Raw genomic sequence first — 18351 nt, 5'->3', positions numbered from 1 at the left:
ACCCACAAAGCGCTGCTGCCAAAAGCACTTTTCAGGCGCTTTTCATGCATTTTGCAGGCACATTGTTGATTTCAATGGAAAGGGCGCTTTAGGAGCGGTGTATTCACCGCTCTGCTTGCAGCTTTTTTTGACGCCCTGCCAGCGCACCGCCTCAGTGTGAAAGCACTTGGTCTTTTACATTGGGATTGCAGTTGCGGCTTCTTTCAAGAGCTTTACGGGCGCTTTTTTTTTTTAATGCTAAAGTGCCTGAAAAACTCACAGTGTGAAAGGGGATTTAGTGTGGGACTATAGTACTATAGAGATAGTGGAGCTCCGTGTAGTCATGGTGCCTCCTTTTGCACGTTCCAGGGAGATTGACCCAGTATAGTATATGCATAATTACTGGGGTCCAACATCTTGGGTTTTTGTTGCCAAACACAATCCTAACTGAAAAGTGCAACAATGGAATGATGATCCAGAAAAAAAAAAAAAAAAAAAAAGAATACATAAAGTGGCGATTTTATTGAAATACTTAAAAATGATTATAGAAACATACTTTTCTTTTCCTTTTTTTCTTTTTCTTTCTCTTCTTCATGTTCTCCAGCTCCAAGTAAAGTAAAAATAATTCCAGTTTGGGAATTCACTCCAATTGCAGTGACAACCATTTTTCCTGAGCCCTCCATAACGTGTGTTCCTATGAAAATCATAAGAAATACATTAAACATGAAAGTCCAAATTTCCTCAAGTGTCACTCTGGAGATAACTATTGTTATGGGAAATACTGACAAAACCTGAACAAGGGCTCAAGGGAACATCACAGCAGTTAGGCAGTAGTGAGTTGTGGGTTGGGGAGTAACTCTATAAAAGTGCAATGCAAGAAAGTTATATTACTTACTCCAATTGCCCCCTTTCCTGAAACAATAATCACCTTTCCTCCACTCCCACACTATTCTGTAAAGCTGCCAGCTGAGTGAGGAAATTACCCAGCATTTCCAATTATGGAAGTGCATGCGACTCACTACCCTTCCTCTTATACTTGGTCCAGCGTGGTCATGAGGGCAAGCATCCAAAACCCTATGTAAGCTCTGATGAATGCAACTTTGCGCTTACACAGGGCTTCCTTTTCTTGTTCCCTGAAGCTAAAAACAAGCAACAGAGAAACCAAAGTAAAACTGTGCTACTGAGGAGGGGACATTAAAAGAATAAGTATATTTCCAGGCAATGAAAATCAATTGTGCATGCAACTCTGCATGCAGAGATTAAATTAGCTAGGTTTCTAAATTGAAGAAAAACGTTTTTGTTTTACTTAAGTAAAATCTGTTTCAGAGAGTATAGCCCAGGACATCAGCTTCTCTTAAGCTGGCAATAGATGGATCAAAATTTGGCTTAGTTCATCAGGAACCAAAATTTGTTTTGGCTGTTCCCATTCAAGTGGAGTTGGCCTAGTGATCAACGCCTCTCGATTGGGAGGATTGGAAAAAAAGTGTTTGATCAGCACACACAGCCCATTGGCTGCAGCATTGAATTCGGGCTGCAGCGAAGTCCTACTGCCAGAATACAGCAAGGAGGATTTCTTCATCCACCTTGAATCTGTGGATGGGGGAATCAGTTTTGACTTTTTCTAATCAGATCAAAAAACAAATCTATGGCCAGCTTAAATCATTATGACTGGGTAATATGCAGCTACCTTCAGGTAATTAGACAAAAAAAAAAAAAAAAAAGTAGGGACATTTCTTTAGGATGCTTGAAAAGCAGAGGCCTTCATGGGGAGAAAAATTTTGTGCAACACTAAAAAGGGTTCCTTACAAGATAAGCCTCTCCTTGCAGATGTGATTGCAATAAGAATGGCCACCTTACGGGTACGGCCAGACAAAGAAAAACCAAAGAGTGGCTTCTGCAGAGCCAAGAGAACCACACTGGAGTCGCAAAGGAAATCTGACAAAGTGGCATGTGGGCTTTACCCTGAACAAAGGCCTTCACTAGAGAGTGGGAAATCAGAGGTCTCTGAAACCAAATGTGCAATGACAGTGTTTACCCCAGGATGCCAGAATGTTGAGTTACAATGTCCTTGAGAGCCACTGGGCATATGACAAAGCCTTAAAAAGAATCATGAGACAACACCCTCATTCAGGCAAAAACAAAGCTTCTTTTGGGCCCAGAGAGTCAAGGCTTAGGAGCAAAGGGGCAGAAAGTTATTTGACCCCGGCCTTCTTCCTACTGCACGTAAATACCATGTCCACTAAAAAGTACAAAAAATCCATCCTTTGTCACCTAGTAAATGCTGCTAGAGCATGTATACCGCTCCACTGGAAAAGCCAGGCCCCTCCATCGGTGGCGTCCTGGATTCGTAGGGTGGAGGACGTTAGTAAACTGGAAGACCTGGTGCTTACGGGGAGGCAACAGCAGGAAAAATGTAGGAAAACATGGGCGCTCTGGCACCAGTTCATATTCTCATCCGAAGGAGTATCTTTAAGGACCTTGTAATATGGTCAGCATTATAGACTACTTATAGGTTAGGGCAGTCCTGAATCAACCAGAATTCGCCCCCACCCTCCTTTTTTCTTTTTTCTCTCTCCTCCTTCCCTCATCCTCCCCCTTCAATGTCCCTTTCCCCCACTCCCGATGGCCTCTGCCCTCTGGCACTGGGTTTTTGCCGGGGTACTGAGGTTCTGACGAGAGCACGAGATGAGGGAACTGAACGGACTTAGGCTCTTGAATACACTTCTGGCTTCTTAATGAAGATTTTATGCTTGGATAGGCGGTAATCACCAGATGGCAGATTGAATTAGGTCTTCCATAGAGTTATGATTAGTATGCCATGTAAAGTGTATACTGTGTACCTACCTCTTTCTTGCTCTCGGTAATATATTTACTATGTACTCCCCTTTCCCTCCCCCTTGTGTATCCCACTTCTATGTTATATGATATGTCCATGCCCATGTTGGGCATGGTTTGAAATTAATAAAAAATGTATATTTGAAAAAAAAAAAAAAAGAAAGTTAATTTGACAGAGTGGTGTCTAGAGTCAAGCCCAGATACTCCCATCCAATCTGAGAGGGTCCAGCAATGACCGATTTACTAGTCCAGATTGAGGATCCCCCTGAAGCTCAGCTGAATTTGTTAACTCTGTCCGTTCACTGCCAACATTGATGGTGTTGCTGAAAAGTGGAAACGTGCAGAAAAGCATCCCTTAGATCAGTGATGGCGAACCTTGGCACCCAGATGTTTTGGAACTACATTTCCCATGATGCACTCGGCACTATAGTAGAGCATCATGGGAAACTTGGTTCCAAAATATCTGGGGTGCCAAGGTTCACCATCACTGCCTTAGATCTATGGATAAAATCTGTACCACTGCCACGCAGTTCAATTGTAGAACTCCAAAATGTGATCAAATAAGCAGTAAAAAAAATCAAGTGCAAAAACATTTAATAAAAATAAATAAAAAGAATCACTTTTAGTCTATTAAATCAATGTGTATAAACATGTCCTCCTGTTTATCACTGCTGTGTGCTATACATGACAATCCTCCACAAAAAGTGTTCAGTGAACCACCACCTCTGTAAAGGGGCCCGCTCACCCCATTCAGACCCACTACAGACTGATGAGCCTTATCCACTTCTCTATATATCACATTCATTTTCCTTCTCCTCGATACAATCCTGAGCGGTCAATTTACTTATCCTACATAGAGGAGTGGGTGGGGTTGTAACGCGATAAAAACCTAAGACCCCTTTCACACTGGGGTGCTTTGCAGGCACGCAACACGAAGGCCGCTGCTGTGTCCCCAGTGTGAAAGCCCCAAGGGGCTTTCACACTGCAGCAGTGGGCTGGCAGGATGGTAAAAAAAGTCCTGCTAGCAGCATCTTTGAAGCGGTGTATACATCGCTCCTGCCCATTGAAATCAAATAACCCTTTCTTGGCTGCTGGGGGGTAAAACCGCCCCGCTATCGGCCAAATACCGCAGCTCTAAAAATAGCGCGGTTCCCGCCCCAACATGAAAGGGGCCTAACTTACAAACTTTAAAAAAAAAAAAAAAAAAACACTTTTCCTATGTACCCAGCATAAGCATACAGTGTCAAAGGAAGCTATTGTACCCTTTAGCTTGGGTGAAATCTCAGCAGTAGGTTTGTTATACTGATTTTATGCCTCAGAGTGCAAAAGACCGCCTCAATAGCTACACCCTCCTCAGGGAGACCATGTCTGGCTCAAGGACAAAAAACAAAAAGAGTAAAGAGGGAAGGCTTAAAGTGGTTGTAAACTCTTACAACACACTTTGACCTACAGGTAAGCCTAGATTAAGGCTTACCTGTAGGTCCAAGAAATATCTCCTAAACCTACACGGTTTAGGAGATATTTTCCGAAAGACAGGCACCGCTGTCTGTGGCGCATGCGCCGCAGACAGCGGCGCGCAGGCGCACTGAGCGCGGCACCGCCAACAACGAAGATGCTGCACGTGGCGGTTCCCGTGCACATGCGCGGGAGTGACGTCATCGCGGCTTCGCCAAATAACAGCGGCGGAGCAGCGAGACCCACCGAGAAGATGGATGCGCCGGACTACAGGGGACATCGGTGACTTCGCTGGCTTTTGTGTCAGGTAAGTGACACAGACTACTATGCGATGCATAGTAGTCCATTATGCTTTACCTTTGCAGGGAATCGAAGAGGAAGTAAACCCATCAGGGTTTACTTCCTCTTTAAGGGGGACAGCTGTGGCTGCTGTTTATAAGACCAAAAAGTATGCTCATGAAATCTTATGTTGCAGAAAATTCCTCACCAGATAGGAAAGAACAGCTGGAAGGCGACCCAAATGACTGAGCGAGAAAGGCAGTCGGGAAAAACTAGGGTCCTGAACCGAACTACAACCTCCCACTGGAATAAAGGAAGAACAAATGCTTCCAATTTAAAAAAAAATGGAATGCAATGAAATCTGGGGTCTGTTACAAAACAATAATGGTAATCAGTCAGTAGCTTGCCTGTGCCCTCTGTGGGCTTATTAAGGTACCCTGGGAATCAATTTAATTCAGTAAAATGCTTGCTTAAAATAATGTAATAAAGTGGTGATTAAATACCACCAAAAGAAAGCTCTATTTCTGTGAGCAAAATGATAAAAATTTAGTCTGGGTACAGTGCTGCATGATCGTCACAGTGTGAGCACTGAAAGCTGAAAGACGGCCTGGGCAGGAGGGTTAAAGTGCCCAGTATTGAAGTGGGAAGCTGGCTGAGAGTCTGCAGCATCACAGCTAACTTTCCACAGCGCATGCGTTTGTTGCACTGCGCTTTGTATATTGACCTATAGGGTTGCAGGCAGGGACGGGGGGGGGGGGGAGAACTTCTGATTCTCTAGGAAGTCAGGGCAGAAATAGAAGTGGGTACCTGCCCCCTAAAAACAGGTGGCACATGTTCCCAAAGGAGACCTTATCTATTAACATTCATTCTAGGCAAGCCGATCACGGAGGGGTTAATGTGCGTAACTGGTTACCAAAGTGGTAAAGCTCATACTCTACTGGTGTAAAACCTAGCTAGAGGGTTGTGTGCATTGGAGGGCCTACATCACTGCTGCCATTGATACTGGTAGTTGAGGCATGTTTGCTGGGAGCACATATCCTTCACATATGGAGACTGGGGGTAGGAGGTGGCATTAGATGTTGGAGGTTCAACATTCATAATGAAGCTCAGTTGAGCTTTAGACTATCATCAGCTATGTCTGGACTATGTAATAACCAATATCTGCAAGAAGGAAATGGACACTGGTCAACATGCAGTTTGTGTGGTGGAGAGTGGATAGCCGTTAGTGAAAATTCTTTGGAGGGAACACTGGAGATTTTGTGTGCTCGATATGGGATCTTACATGCAACAGGCCAAAGTGGGTGCTGATCTCACTGCTACAGCATTTGTAGTTCAGATAAATTCAATATCTGAGGCAGAATTCAATAAAGTGAAAGCAGCATTTTAACATAATCCATTATATAAAAGCCTGAAATTCTTTTATTAATAAGATCTTTAACCACTTGACAACTGGGCACTTAAACCCCCCTCGTGATCAGACCAATTTTCAGCTTTCGGTGCTCTCACACTTTGAATGACAATTAGTCATGCAACACTGTACCCAAATACATTTTTTGTCCTTTTTTCATACAAAAAGAGCGCTTTTTTTGGTGGTATTTGACCACCTCTGGGTTTTTTATTATTTTTTGCGCTATAAATGAAAAAAGGGCGAAAAATTTTTTTTTGGGGGGGGGGGGGACCCGCATTTTCTTAGTTTCTGTGATAAAATTTTGCAAATTATAAATTTTTCTTCATAAATTTTGGCCACAATTTATACTGCTACATATCTTTGGTAAAAATAACTCAAATTAGTGGATATTTGGTCTGTGTCTACAAGCTGTGGTGCAAATCATAAAAAAAAATGATCACATCTGATGTACTGGTGGCCCATCTCATTTCTTGCGACCCGAACAAGTACAAATACCTCCCCATGACCCCTTTTTTGAAAGTAGACATTCCAATGTATTTAGTAAGATGCATGGTGGGGTTTTTCATGTGGTAATTTTTTCCCCACAATTCTTTGCAAAATTAACCACTTCAGCCCCAGACCAATAAACACCTTAAGGACCAGAGGTCTTTTTCCAATTTCGCACTGCGCTGCTTTAACTGGTAATTGCGCGGTCATGCAATATTGCACCCAAACGAAATTTGCGTCCTTTTCTTCCCACAAATAGAGCTTTCTTTTGATGGTATTTGATTGCCTCTGCGATTATTATTTTTTGCGATATAAATGGAAAAAGAGCGAAAATTTTGAAAAAAAAAAAGATATTTTCTTCTTTTTGTTATAAGAAAAATCGAATAAACTAAATTTTAGTCATACATTGAGGGCAAAATTTATTCAGCCACATGTCTTTAGTAAAAAAAATGTCAATAAGCGTATATTTTTTGGTTTGCGCAAAAGTTATAGCGTCTACAAACTAGAGTACATTTTCTGGAATTTACACAGCTTTTAATTTATGACTGCCGATCTCATTTCTTGAGGTGCTAAAATGGCAGGGCAGTACAAATCCCCCCCAAATGACCCCATTTTGGAAAGTAGACACCCCAAGGAAACTGCTGATGGGTATGTTGAGCCCATTGAATATTTATTTTTTTTGTCCTAAGGGATTGAATAATGACAAAAAAAAAAAAAAATATTTTTTTTACAAAAAGTTGTCACTAAATGATATATTGCTCACACATGCCATGGGCATATGTGAAATGACACCCCAAAATACATTCTGCTGCTTCTCCTGAGTACGGGGATACCACATATGTGGGACTTTTTGGGAGTCTAGTCGCGCACGGCACCCCGAAAACCAATCACCACCTTCAGGATTTCTAAGGGTGCAAATTTTTGATTTAACTCCTCACTACCTATCACAGTTTCGAAGGCCATAAAATGCCAAAATAGCACAAAACCCCCCCAAATTACCCCATTTTGGAAAGTAGACACCCCAAGCTATTTACTGAGAGGCATGTTGAGTCCATGGAATATTTTATATTTTGCCAAAAGTTGCGGGAAGATTACAAACTTTTTTTTTTTTTGCACAAAGTTGTCACTAAATGATATATTGCTCACACATGCTATGGGCAGAAGTCAAATTACACCCCAAAATAAATTCTGCTGCTTCTCCCGAGTACGGGGATACCACATGTGGGGGACTTTTTGGGAGCCTAGCCACGTACGGGACCCCGAAAACCAAGCACCGCCTTCCGGATTTAAATATAAAATGCTACCAAAAAACCTGTTAGCGATGGCAGGGATCAGGCCTGACTCTGCGATCGCTGCAGTTATGTGTTTAGTGTTTTGTAAGTGACAGTGATCGATCGATACTGCACTTGGGTGGGCTGGGCAGAGGGGCAAAACGCAGGTGCTAGCAGGTATCTGGGCTGATCCCGCTAACAATGCGTTTTTTTGGAACCCTAAACTGCTGGGGACGCTAGTATAGATCTGATCAGATCAGATATTGATCTGTTCAGATTCTATAGCACTACGGGAGGTGTATGCTTTGCGTGTGGGTGTTAGCGGTACTGGCACTAACCTAGCGCTGCCTGGGGCGACGCAGACCCTGACCCTAAAACCTAATTGATATCACCCGCCGGGTGATCAGGGGGTTAAACCTTTATTGGGTAATAAATGGTGGGTGCCCTCATGCTATAAAAAACAAACTAACCAGAGTCACCCGTAACACTTATACGGTGATCAGTGGTGAAAGGGTTAACTAGGGGCAATCAGGGGGTTCAAATTTTTATTAGGTAGTATATGGGGGTCCCTGGCGCTATATAAAAACCTGACGGGGAACCTAAATAACTAACTGGCTAACCAGCGTCACCAGTGACACTTATACTGTGATCGCTGGTGAAAGGGGGTGAAAGGGTTAACTAGCAGCAATCAAGGGGTTAAAACCATTATTGGGTAGTATATCGGGGTACCTAGCGCTATAAAAACCTGGCGGTGAACCTAAAAAAATAACTAGCTACCTAGCGACACTAGCGACACTGATGCAGTGATCAGAAAAATGATCGCTTAGTGACACTGGCAAAAGGGGGTGAAAGGGTTAACTAGCGGCAATCAGGGGGTTAAAACCATTATTGGGTAGTATATCGGGGTACCTAGCGCTATAAAAACCTGGCGGTGAACCTAAAAAAATAACTAGCTACCTAGCGACACATGCAGCGATCAGAAAAATGATCGCTTAGTGACAATGGCAAAAGGGGGTGAAAGGGTTAACTAGCGGCAATCAGGGGGTTAAAACCATTATTGGGTAGTATATCGGGGTACCTAGCGCTATAAAAACCTGGCGGTGAACCTAAAAAAATAACTAGCTACCTAGCGACACTAGCGACACTGATGCAGCGATCAGAAAAATGATCGCTTAGTGACACTGGCAAAAGGGGGTGAAAGGGTTAACTAGCGGCAATCAGGGGGTTAAAACCATTATTGGGTAGTATATCGGGGTACCTAGCGCTATAAAAACCTGGCGGTGAACCTAAAAAAATAACTAGCTACCTAGCGACACATGCAGCGATCAGAAAAATGATCGCTTAGTGACACTGGCAAAAGGGGGTGAAAGGGTTAACTCTAGGGGCAATCAGGGGGTTAAATCTTTATTGGGGGGTGATAGGGGGCTACCCTGGACCTAACACTAACTGTCCTGACAGTTTTTACTGTCACAACTGACACTGAATGCATTGATCAGTAAAGAAATGATCAATGCAATCAGTGACACTGTGACTGGGGGGGGGGAGGGGGGGCGGGGGGGATCGGGGGGGGGGATCGGGGGGGGTTTGTGTGCCTGTGTGTACCTACATGTCAGTGTAGTGTTGGTGCACACTTACTTTTACTCTTCTCCTCGTAGTCCGGTCAAAAAGACCGCCCCGAGGAGAATGACATCACTTCCTCCTTCCTGTGTAAACAATACACAGTGGGAGGAAGCTTCTCATTGGCCAGGAGCGATCCAGAGGGGGTGGCTGAAAACGAACGGCCATCCCCTCCTCACGGAGCGCTCCTGGAGGGAACCGGACCGTCGTATCCAACGGGAGGGGGTCCGATTGGACCCCCCACCCGCTGGAAGGCAATCACGTACATCTACGTGATTGTGCCTGCCTGTGCCATTGTGCTGACGTACATTGGCAATACGGCGGTCCTGAAGTGGTTAAGATTTTATTTTATTTATTTTTTCCACAAAATTGTCATTGTAATAGGTTATTTCTCTCACATGACATGTGTGTACCACAAATGACGCCCCAAAATACATTCTGCTACTCCTGAGTATTACGATAACACATGTGTGGGACTTTCACAGCCTGGCCACTCAGAGGCCCAACATGTAGGGAGCACCAACAGGTGTTCTAGGAGCCAAAATTACACATCTAACTTGTTGACTACATATTACACTTTTGAAGGCCCTGGAGCACCAGGACAATGACACGTGACCCTAATGTGTGGCACTGGGGACCGAAGGCACTGTGGGAATTTTTTTTCTCCTAACACTCACACTGCAGCCATTCGCTCTCCCTCCTCACATGCTGTCTATGTGGGGAAGGAGAGCCGGCGATGAGAGATGATCTTATATGTTTACATATGAGATCATCTCCCATTGGACACTCAGATTGAGTGTTAAATGGCCGCTGTGATTGGCTGATGTCCAGGTACGCCCTCCCAGCAATTGGCGTCCGCGCCGTAGCAGTCTTTTAGCTATAGCTTGGACGCCTAGTGGTTAAAATCCAGAATGAGCATTCATTTATGGAACAAATGGTAAAGGATACCAACCAGAAAGCAGTAGAGGGTCTTTTTCCAGATTTTTCTTAACATGATCGGATTCTCCAGTTAACGAACTTTCGTCAATTTTAAGATCATTTCCCTGAATTAGTACTCCATCAGCAGGCAACAGATCACCTAAAACAAAGACCATCTGTCAAGATCTAGGACAAACAAGAGTTTCCATGATTAAGATCATTTATGATGCAAAATATTTACCATATTTTATTTGGGCAATGTCTCCAACAACTATATCAGCCACTGGAATTTGGATAACTTGGCCTCCACGGACAACTGTAAATTTTTGCTCTTGTTCAATTCGGTTCTGTAACCCTCGGAACTGTTTCTCTTTACTCCAGTCATTAAAAGCGGTTACTAACACCACACATACAACGGATAGAAGGATAGCAGCACCTTCAATCCAGCCTGCCTCCCCTTCCTCCTCTTCAACAGCGCCACTGGCTTCTCCACACACTGCAAAATGAGAAAAAAAAAAAAAGTTAACCATTTAACATGGGTGATATTTAAGAAAATAAAACTGTTTGCACAATTAACATAATCCAACAGCAGAGATGTATCCACATAATGCAATGAAACTTAAATATACACAAGTATAGGATAAACATTTTAATAATTTGCCATCTGTTAGTAGTGCCCAAGAACTGATAGATATTCACTGGAACAAAAGAGGAGAAGTCTTTCCAATGGGCACCTCTGCTCTGGTTACAACTGTGGATCATGTGTTTTGTAGGCAGTGCCACAAGTCCTCTCTTCCTGGCAAGTAGAGCCACATAGAAGTTAATGGGTGTCATTTCCTAGCCAAAGACAGAGGTAGACAAGCACCATAACAGTAAAAGTACTCTACAAAAAAATAAAAATAAATCACCTCTGAAGCAAAAGCTATTTCACAGTACATGCAGCTGGAAAGGTCAGGGATGCATTGATGACAAATGCAGCACTAAAAACGAATGAAAAGTCCCAATGTAAATATATGACAGTCCAATGGGTGCAATAATTCACACAAAGTGCTGGTAAGGATCCGTCACCAAGAGGGAAAGGTTCACACCGACTCTTACCCCAACAAATGGACTACTTAATTAAAAGCTGTGAAACACGCTTAGGAATCATCCACTTGGAGATCTCCACACATGGAAGGATAGGCTGTATGACCATCAATAGGATCCTCCCAGACAGGCTTATCACATTAGGACATCATGAAAATAGGTATATTGAAAAAAAAAAAAATGTAATTGCGCAGTATTACTGACAAGTGAATTTTGAGAAGAACAAAAGCCAGAATACTCAAACATCACAGTAAAAAGCGCATGTAAAAACAATAAAACGATCAAAGTTTACTTCCAGTATAATGGCCAACTGTTGAGCTTGGCAACGTCATGTGACTTTTTGTTACTGATGGTCATACAGTCTATCCTGTGTGGACCTTTCCAAATGGAGATATTTCATCTATTTACATTGGGACTTTATCAATTTTTAGCACTGCATTTGTGTTTATGTAATTTGGATCATCTTGTTTACCAGATTTGTGCCAGCTGCTTAAAATTTTCACCATCACTGATAGCAGTTGCGATTTTATTTTAGCGCAGGTATTTGTGGTTTTATTTCAAGGATACATTGCTAAAAGTATTTTTTTTTACTGCTCATTAAAGCAAATACTTCAATGCCCTTAAGGGGTTGATTTACAAAAACTGGAATGCGCAAAATCTGGTGCAGCTCTGCAAAGAAACCATCAGCTTCCAGGTGTTTTTTGGCAAAGCTTAAGTGAACAAGCTGAAATAATGAAGCCGATTGGCTAACATGCACAGCTGCACAAGATTTTGCACTCTCCAGTTTTAGGAAACTAATAGGTGTCTATCTTTCCCAAGTGACAGAAATAAAAACCTATGTATGGATTATAAAATGGCAGGCTTTGACTGCCTCCTAGAATGGGAAGTCACACAAACATTTCTATAAGGCGGCTTACCTATAGGTACTGTAAATATCTCCCAAACATGCACCGTTTAGTAGATATTTACTGTATAATCAGCCAATTACTTAATTGGTGCATACGCTCTGATGGAACGGCCACCCGTGACGCGTCTTCAGAGCCCTGTGCCGTGCTTGGCGGCTCCGGCCAGTCACAGCCAGAAGACGGGTAAAGATGGATGTGGCCTCCAGCGGTGACTTCGTTTGCAAGCAAGTTTCATATAATGTGCTAGTATGCGATGCATACTAGCACATTATACCTTTACTTTCCAGGTTAGGAAAAAAAAATAAAAAAATATGGTAGCGCTTCACCTTCACTTTAGGGCCTCGTTCACACCATGGTGCAGAGGTCAGTTTTTCTGCACACGTTCTGCAAAGGCACAAAGGGAAACGTGTATGCAGTTTTCTCCATGGGGGATAAAAATAAAAGAGGATATGATAGCTACATTGGTATGAACAGGGCACATGACTTTTGCACATGAAAACCGATGTAAACTCTCTGCAAGTGTAATCTGCACAGTTTTCATGTACATATGGTGTGAATGAGCCCTCAGATTACACATGTAAAAACATGCCGTAAATAGCCATGCCAATTTATATTCTTGCTTGTGCAATACCTTTGGCAACTTTACTTCAGATAGTCTAGGACAGAAATCAAATTCAACAGTGGGCCAAAGAGTAGACTAAATTTGCAAGGAGCCATGTTATATCAAAAGATTACTTTAGAAAAAAAAAAAAAAAAAAAAGTGAGGATTGGCAGTAACGTAATTAACAATGTTTACCCTCCCCCACAAAAGGATCAGTAAAGCATCTTAGTCATTCAGCTGTAAAATTCTGTGCAGCAGTATAGCCTTCATCAATAGGAACCTCAATCAGGTTAAGGCCTCGTGCACACAGGAGTATGAATTTAGGTTGGAAATATGTTGCATTTCTTCTGTCAGAACTTGGCAGAAAAAAAAAAAGTAAAAAAAAAAAAAAAGCGCCTATAATGCTGCTTATGCACGTACGGCATTGAGTGTAAATGCAGTCCAGTAGTCAAAGTAATAATTTATTCTGTCCATTAGAATAAGTTCACATGCGAATGGCTGTAAATTACACTGATAAACTGCACTTTGAAAGTAAGGAAAAGATTGGGGCATTTTTTATTTTAAACCCCTAAACGCTACTCTAAAATACTCCTGTAACTGACACAAGGTGCATATGCACATTAAATACTGTCAGGGGTATAAAAAAGAAAAAAAAAAAAAAAAAAAAAAAAAAGAAGAAGAAAAAATTAAATGTCAGGAGTCTAACAGTGATATGTTCTGCCCACATGCATGAGGCCTCTGGCTTAAAAACAGGCTGAAGGCCTCAAGGAAGTCCAGACATGCCTGGATTAGAAAGACCAGTTATTCAGTGCAATCAATACTTACAGTCATTATTTCCACCAGGAGGTCGGTAAAAAGAAAGGCCTAAAGATATTATGGCTGCTATTTCTAGAATAATTAATGTTACATCCTGTAATGCTTCCCATACTAACTGAAGAAACGTTTTTGGCTTTTTAGGAGGTATAAGATTCTTTCCAAATACTTCTTGCCTCCGTTCAAGGTCTGCCAGATTTCCACTCAAACCTGCATTAGAAAAAAGAAGGGAATAAGATTAGACACAAATTTTTTAAACCCAGTATCACATGACAAAATTTTACATGTCATTTGCACACACTATATTGCATATATGTAAACAGAACACCAACATATTCATATAAGATCTATTGTGTTAAACCTGAAAAAAAAAAAAATTGTAATTTCTACTTTCTTCTAATTAAATATGTATAGAAAAAAAAAAAAAAAAGCAAAATTTGAGCTCTCCTTTGGAAAATGCTACTTTCCTGATTTATGCCAATCGAAAAGATTCAATCCTTTGAATCACTGAGCCATAAATAGTACACAGACGTGTTTACTGTTCTAAATAACCAAATGTTTGTTCTGGGACAGCAACTCAAAAGTATTGTCAAGACCGCAAAGTCACCATTTTCTATACCAGAATGGGCTTATTTTAAAAATGTAATTAAATTGGGGGCACATACCGACTGTTACAAGAAATGGTCTAGTCATCGCCAATCAAAAATAAAGGTGGAGGGATTAGATTTGTGTCGATATCTCCCCAGTTACTGTGTAGTCACCAGGGCATAACATGCCCAGATTACTCCAACAAGAGCATACACGAAAAAGAGGAACCTGGCTTTAAAGAAGGTAAACTATAATGCTCACTGTTCCAACTCACCAGTGTGTGTAGATTATACACAAGTATAACTGGAGTTGCTTCCCCGCCCCCCCCCCCCAAAAAAAAAAAGCAGACCATAGACAGGTTTACCGCAGAATTGATGGCGTTTTGCGAGAAAAAAAAAAAAAGTGTGGTCAGGGTGGGTTTTTATTTTCTTACAGTCCTACTTAAAGGGAAGGTCCACCCTAAAGTGGACCTCCGCTCATCGGAACCCTCCCCCCCTCCGGCGCCACAATTGGCACCTTTCAGGGGGAGGGGGGTGCAGATACCTGTACAGTACAGGTATCTGCACCCACTTCCGGGATAGCTCTCTGCGGAAAGGGGCGTAGATTACGCCCCTTTCCGCAAGTGCCCCGCTGCCTGCTGGGAAACACACAGATCCCAGAGGCAGCGGGGACCGTCATTGCGCAGCGCAGCGCAGGCTCCATTTCCTGATTCCCATACCCAAGATGGCGGTGGCAGCACCCGAGAGACGATCTAGAAATCGGCTTCGGGTGCCGACATCGCGGGCGTGCTGGACAGGTAAGTGTCACTATTTTAAAAGTCAGCAGCTGCAGTATTTGTAGCTGCTGGCTTAAAAAAAAAAAAAAAAAACGCGGAGTCCCGGCGGACTCCCGCTTTAAGAACAGCTAAGGCTCTGTTTACACCAATGTATTAGCGACAATGGTCTAGTTAATGGGCGTTTTACATCCAACTGTGCTGAGTTAGTGTAGCCCATTTAAAAGGTCTGCTCAACAGACTAAAATGTTAAAGTATCGCTTAACTTTTTACATTTTTGCACTGCACGAGAACACGTGATAATTTTGTTACCATGCACTATCACTTAAAATGCAAGTGCCTTAAGGGGTGTTGGGGTGCCATTATGAGTGAATAGCACAACTATAACAACACGTGTTTTTGTATGCTATGGGAACACAATTTTGCATGCATATGTGAACTGCGTTCATGGGAGGATCTCTGTACCACTGCTCCAGTTTAGCATCACCTATATGTATCCCAATCCGATCTAATATTTGCTGGAGATACCTTGGAATGAGAACCAATAGTAATGACCAAAAATGTCTACCTAAACTATTTATGCAACACAGAAAACCTCTGGGACAAAATAATGCCCTTAAAGAGGAAGTTAACCCTGATGAGTTTACTTCCTCTTTCATTCCCTGCAAAGGTAAAGCATAATGGACTACTATATATCGCATAGTAGCCCATTATGTGTCACTTACCTGACACAGGAGCCAGCGAAGTCACCGTTGTCCCCTGTAGTCCACCATCTTCTTGGTGGGGTCTCGCAGCTCCGCCGCTGTCATTCGGCAAAGCCGCGATGACGTCACTCCCGCGCATGCGCACGGGAGACGACACGCGCGGCAGCTCCATTGTTGGAAATGCCGCGCTCAGTGCGCCTGCGCGCCGCTGTCTACGGCGCATGCGCCGTAGACAGCGGTGCCCGTCTTTGGGCAAATATCTCCTAAACCGTATAGGTTTAGGAGATATTTCTTGGACCTACAGGCAAGCCTTAATCTAGGCTTACCTGTAGGTCAAAGTGGTTTGTAAGGGTTTACAACCACTTTAAGAGACACTGTAAAAACAGCCACAAAAAAATGTTAGTATTGTCTATATAGCGCCTACACACTTTCACGCATAAAAATTATTCTAGGGCCAACCATGCTAAATATAGGGGAGGCATGACTTGGGCACGTATTTGCATGTACCCACTTCAAATAATCAGTAAACAGTTTAATTTTTTGTTTTATACAAATCTACAGGCATCACTAGTTTACAAATATGTACATGCCTGTGTGTATAGGTCCTTTGAAAGTAATAGGCTGAATTTAGATAAAAATAAAAAAACACGACACACAGAATGCCTAAAAATGCAGCATTTTTGGCACCTTTAAGGGCTCTAAAGGACAGGCACACAAGGGGTCTGCACATCATACCTGCAGTAAGGTATTTTAGGCACACAGTCTCTTCAAAGTGGCTGTGTTAGAAACAAAAAAGGCTTGTGCAACAAAAACCTCTGATTCTTAAACTTGTTCTTTATACTTTGTCTGAAAGCAGCTTTTCCCTTTGGAACCCATTTTGAACTATTTTGAGTTTTTTGTTTTTTTTAAGCAGTTGCCATCTGCTACAGGGTGGCTCAGCTGCGCAGGATCACGTAAATTTATGCGAATTGCATTTCAGGGCAGGGGAATGCGCATGCACGCAGCACCGGCTGCTCTGTCATTCACTACAGCATAAATCGATCACTGGGTCCCTGCAAATGATTTATAGATGGCATCGGCTGAGCGAATTAAAGAAGAGAGCCCTGTGTTGGTAAACACAGGGCTCTCTACAGTCAACAGCGATGTGCCATTGGGCACATTGCTTACTAAAAACAAAACCGTACACACACACACCAACAAACATTGTTTGCTCACAGTTAACCAATTCAATACCTTAGGGTGTCATGACGTCCTTGACATTGAGTGGGGATATCTGAATGATGCCTGCAGCTACAGGCATCAGATATTTTTTCAAGCCGGCTATTCTGTGCACAATATAAGAACGATCATAGCGGCAGTTCTGCCACTTGATCTTTTATAGGTGACAGGAAGTTGCAATGACCGCCATTTTATTCCCTAGGGTGTCTGTTAAAAAAACATGTTTGGGGGTTCTGTGTAATTTTCTAGCAAAAAAATTCTGTTTACTTGTAGGAGAGAAGTGCCAGAATAGGCCCGGTATTGACCTGGTTAACACTTTGATCGCCCTAGATGTTAACTCCTTCCCAGCCAGTGTCATTAGTACAGTGACAATGTATGGTATTAGCATTGATCACTGTATTATAGCATCACTGGTGATATCAGTGTCAGATTGCCCGCTGCACTGTCACATTATAAGTCATTGTTCGCCATCATTACTAGTATACAAAAAAAATAAAGCTATCATTTTCACACAAACCATTCAATATACACTTAACCAAAGACATGTAGCAGAATACATTTTGACCTAAATTTATGACAAAATTTAGCTTTTTTTTGGTCAAAATTTGTAATGCCAACAGTGCCACCATGCACAGCTCAAATTTCAGCTACCCTAAGGTTGCAGTCACACCTAAAAGCATAGTTTTCAGACGGAAAGTCACGTGTTTTACCGCAATTTTGTACAGGTCAAAAGGTTGCCCATGTAAAAAGCAGAAAAACGCCCAAATCGAGCTATAAAAAAAACCTCCAGAACTTTTTTCGCGCTTCCGGCGACATGGAGTGGAGATGTGAGCCATCTCAGAGGATTGATTGTTTTTCTCCTCCAGCTTTTTGGAGCTTCAGGCTTCAAGCTACAAAACTCTGAGGTGTGAATGGGCCTGAAGGAATCGGCTAAAATTCAAGCCATGATTTACCAGCTTAAAGCCTAGTACACAGTAGTAGTTTGATTTCATTTTCGTTCAACCCAGCAGGGCTGAATGAAAAAGAAAAAAAAAAAAAAAAAAAAAAAAAAAAAACACTTGACAGCTCAGGAAGAGCCGCTGTACTAACTATCCAATGCTAGTACGGCGATCTCCCCTGTTGTTCTACCAGGGGTACTTTGATCCCTCAGTTCTCGTATCAGGCTTGGATGCAGCAGGGGACAGATGCAGCATCAGACCAATGATGCCTCCACCTAGGCGAGTATGTGCCATTTTGAAATCCCACGCTTTTACATAAGGCTTGGTTCACACTCATGCGCTGTCCGACATCAGATGTGATTCGCACCGCACTGCAAATGACATGCAAACTCAGCCATACAGATCGAATGGCTGAATTCGCATTGCATTCGCTATCTGATCGCAGAATCGGTGACCCATGTGATCAGATTCCTGTCCG

The 18351-nt window shown here is 42.5% G+C and overlaps 1 protein-coding gene across 9 annotated transcripts in view; it reads right to left on the bottom strand.

The window, feature by feature from the left end:
• The window catches only part of ATP2B1 (ATPase plasma membrane Ca2+ transporting 1), a 275438-nt gene that overhangs the window by 146034 nt on the left and 111053 nt on the right, over nt 1–18351 (bottom strand). For all 9 annotated transcript variants that reach the window (XM_077471059.1, XM_077471058.1, XM_077471064.1 and 6 more), the window contains exons 3-6: nt 13666–13863; nt 10490–10744; nt 10283–10408; nt 536–673 (exon numbers count right to left, since the gene is read on the bottom strand). In XM_077471059.1, coding sequence (XP_077327185.1) covers nt 536–673; nt 10283–10408; nt 10490–10744; nt 13666–13863 — 717 coding nt within the window. The remainder of the gene's footprint in view (nt 1–535; nt 674–10282; nt 10409–10489; nt 10745–13665; nt 13864–18351) is intronic.

Source organism: Lithobates pipiens, unplaced genomic scaffold (assembly GCF_037356315.1).
Source record: "Lithobates pipiens isolate NorthernLeopardFrog02 unplaced genomic scaffold, aLitPip1_a1.2 Scaffold_8, whole genome shotgun sequence".
Lineage (NCBI taxonomy): Eukaryota > Metazoa > Chordata > Amphibia > Anura > Ranidae > Lithobates > Lithobates pipiens.
The sequence above is the reverse complement of the archived record's forward strand: the minus strand, read 5'-3'. Positions and strand labels throughout refer to the sequence as shown.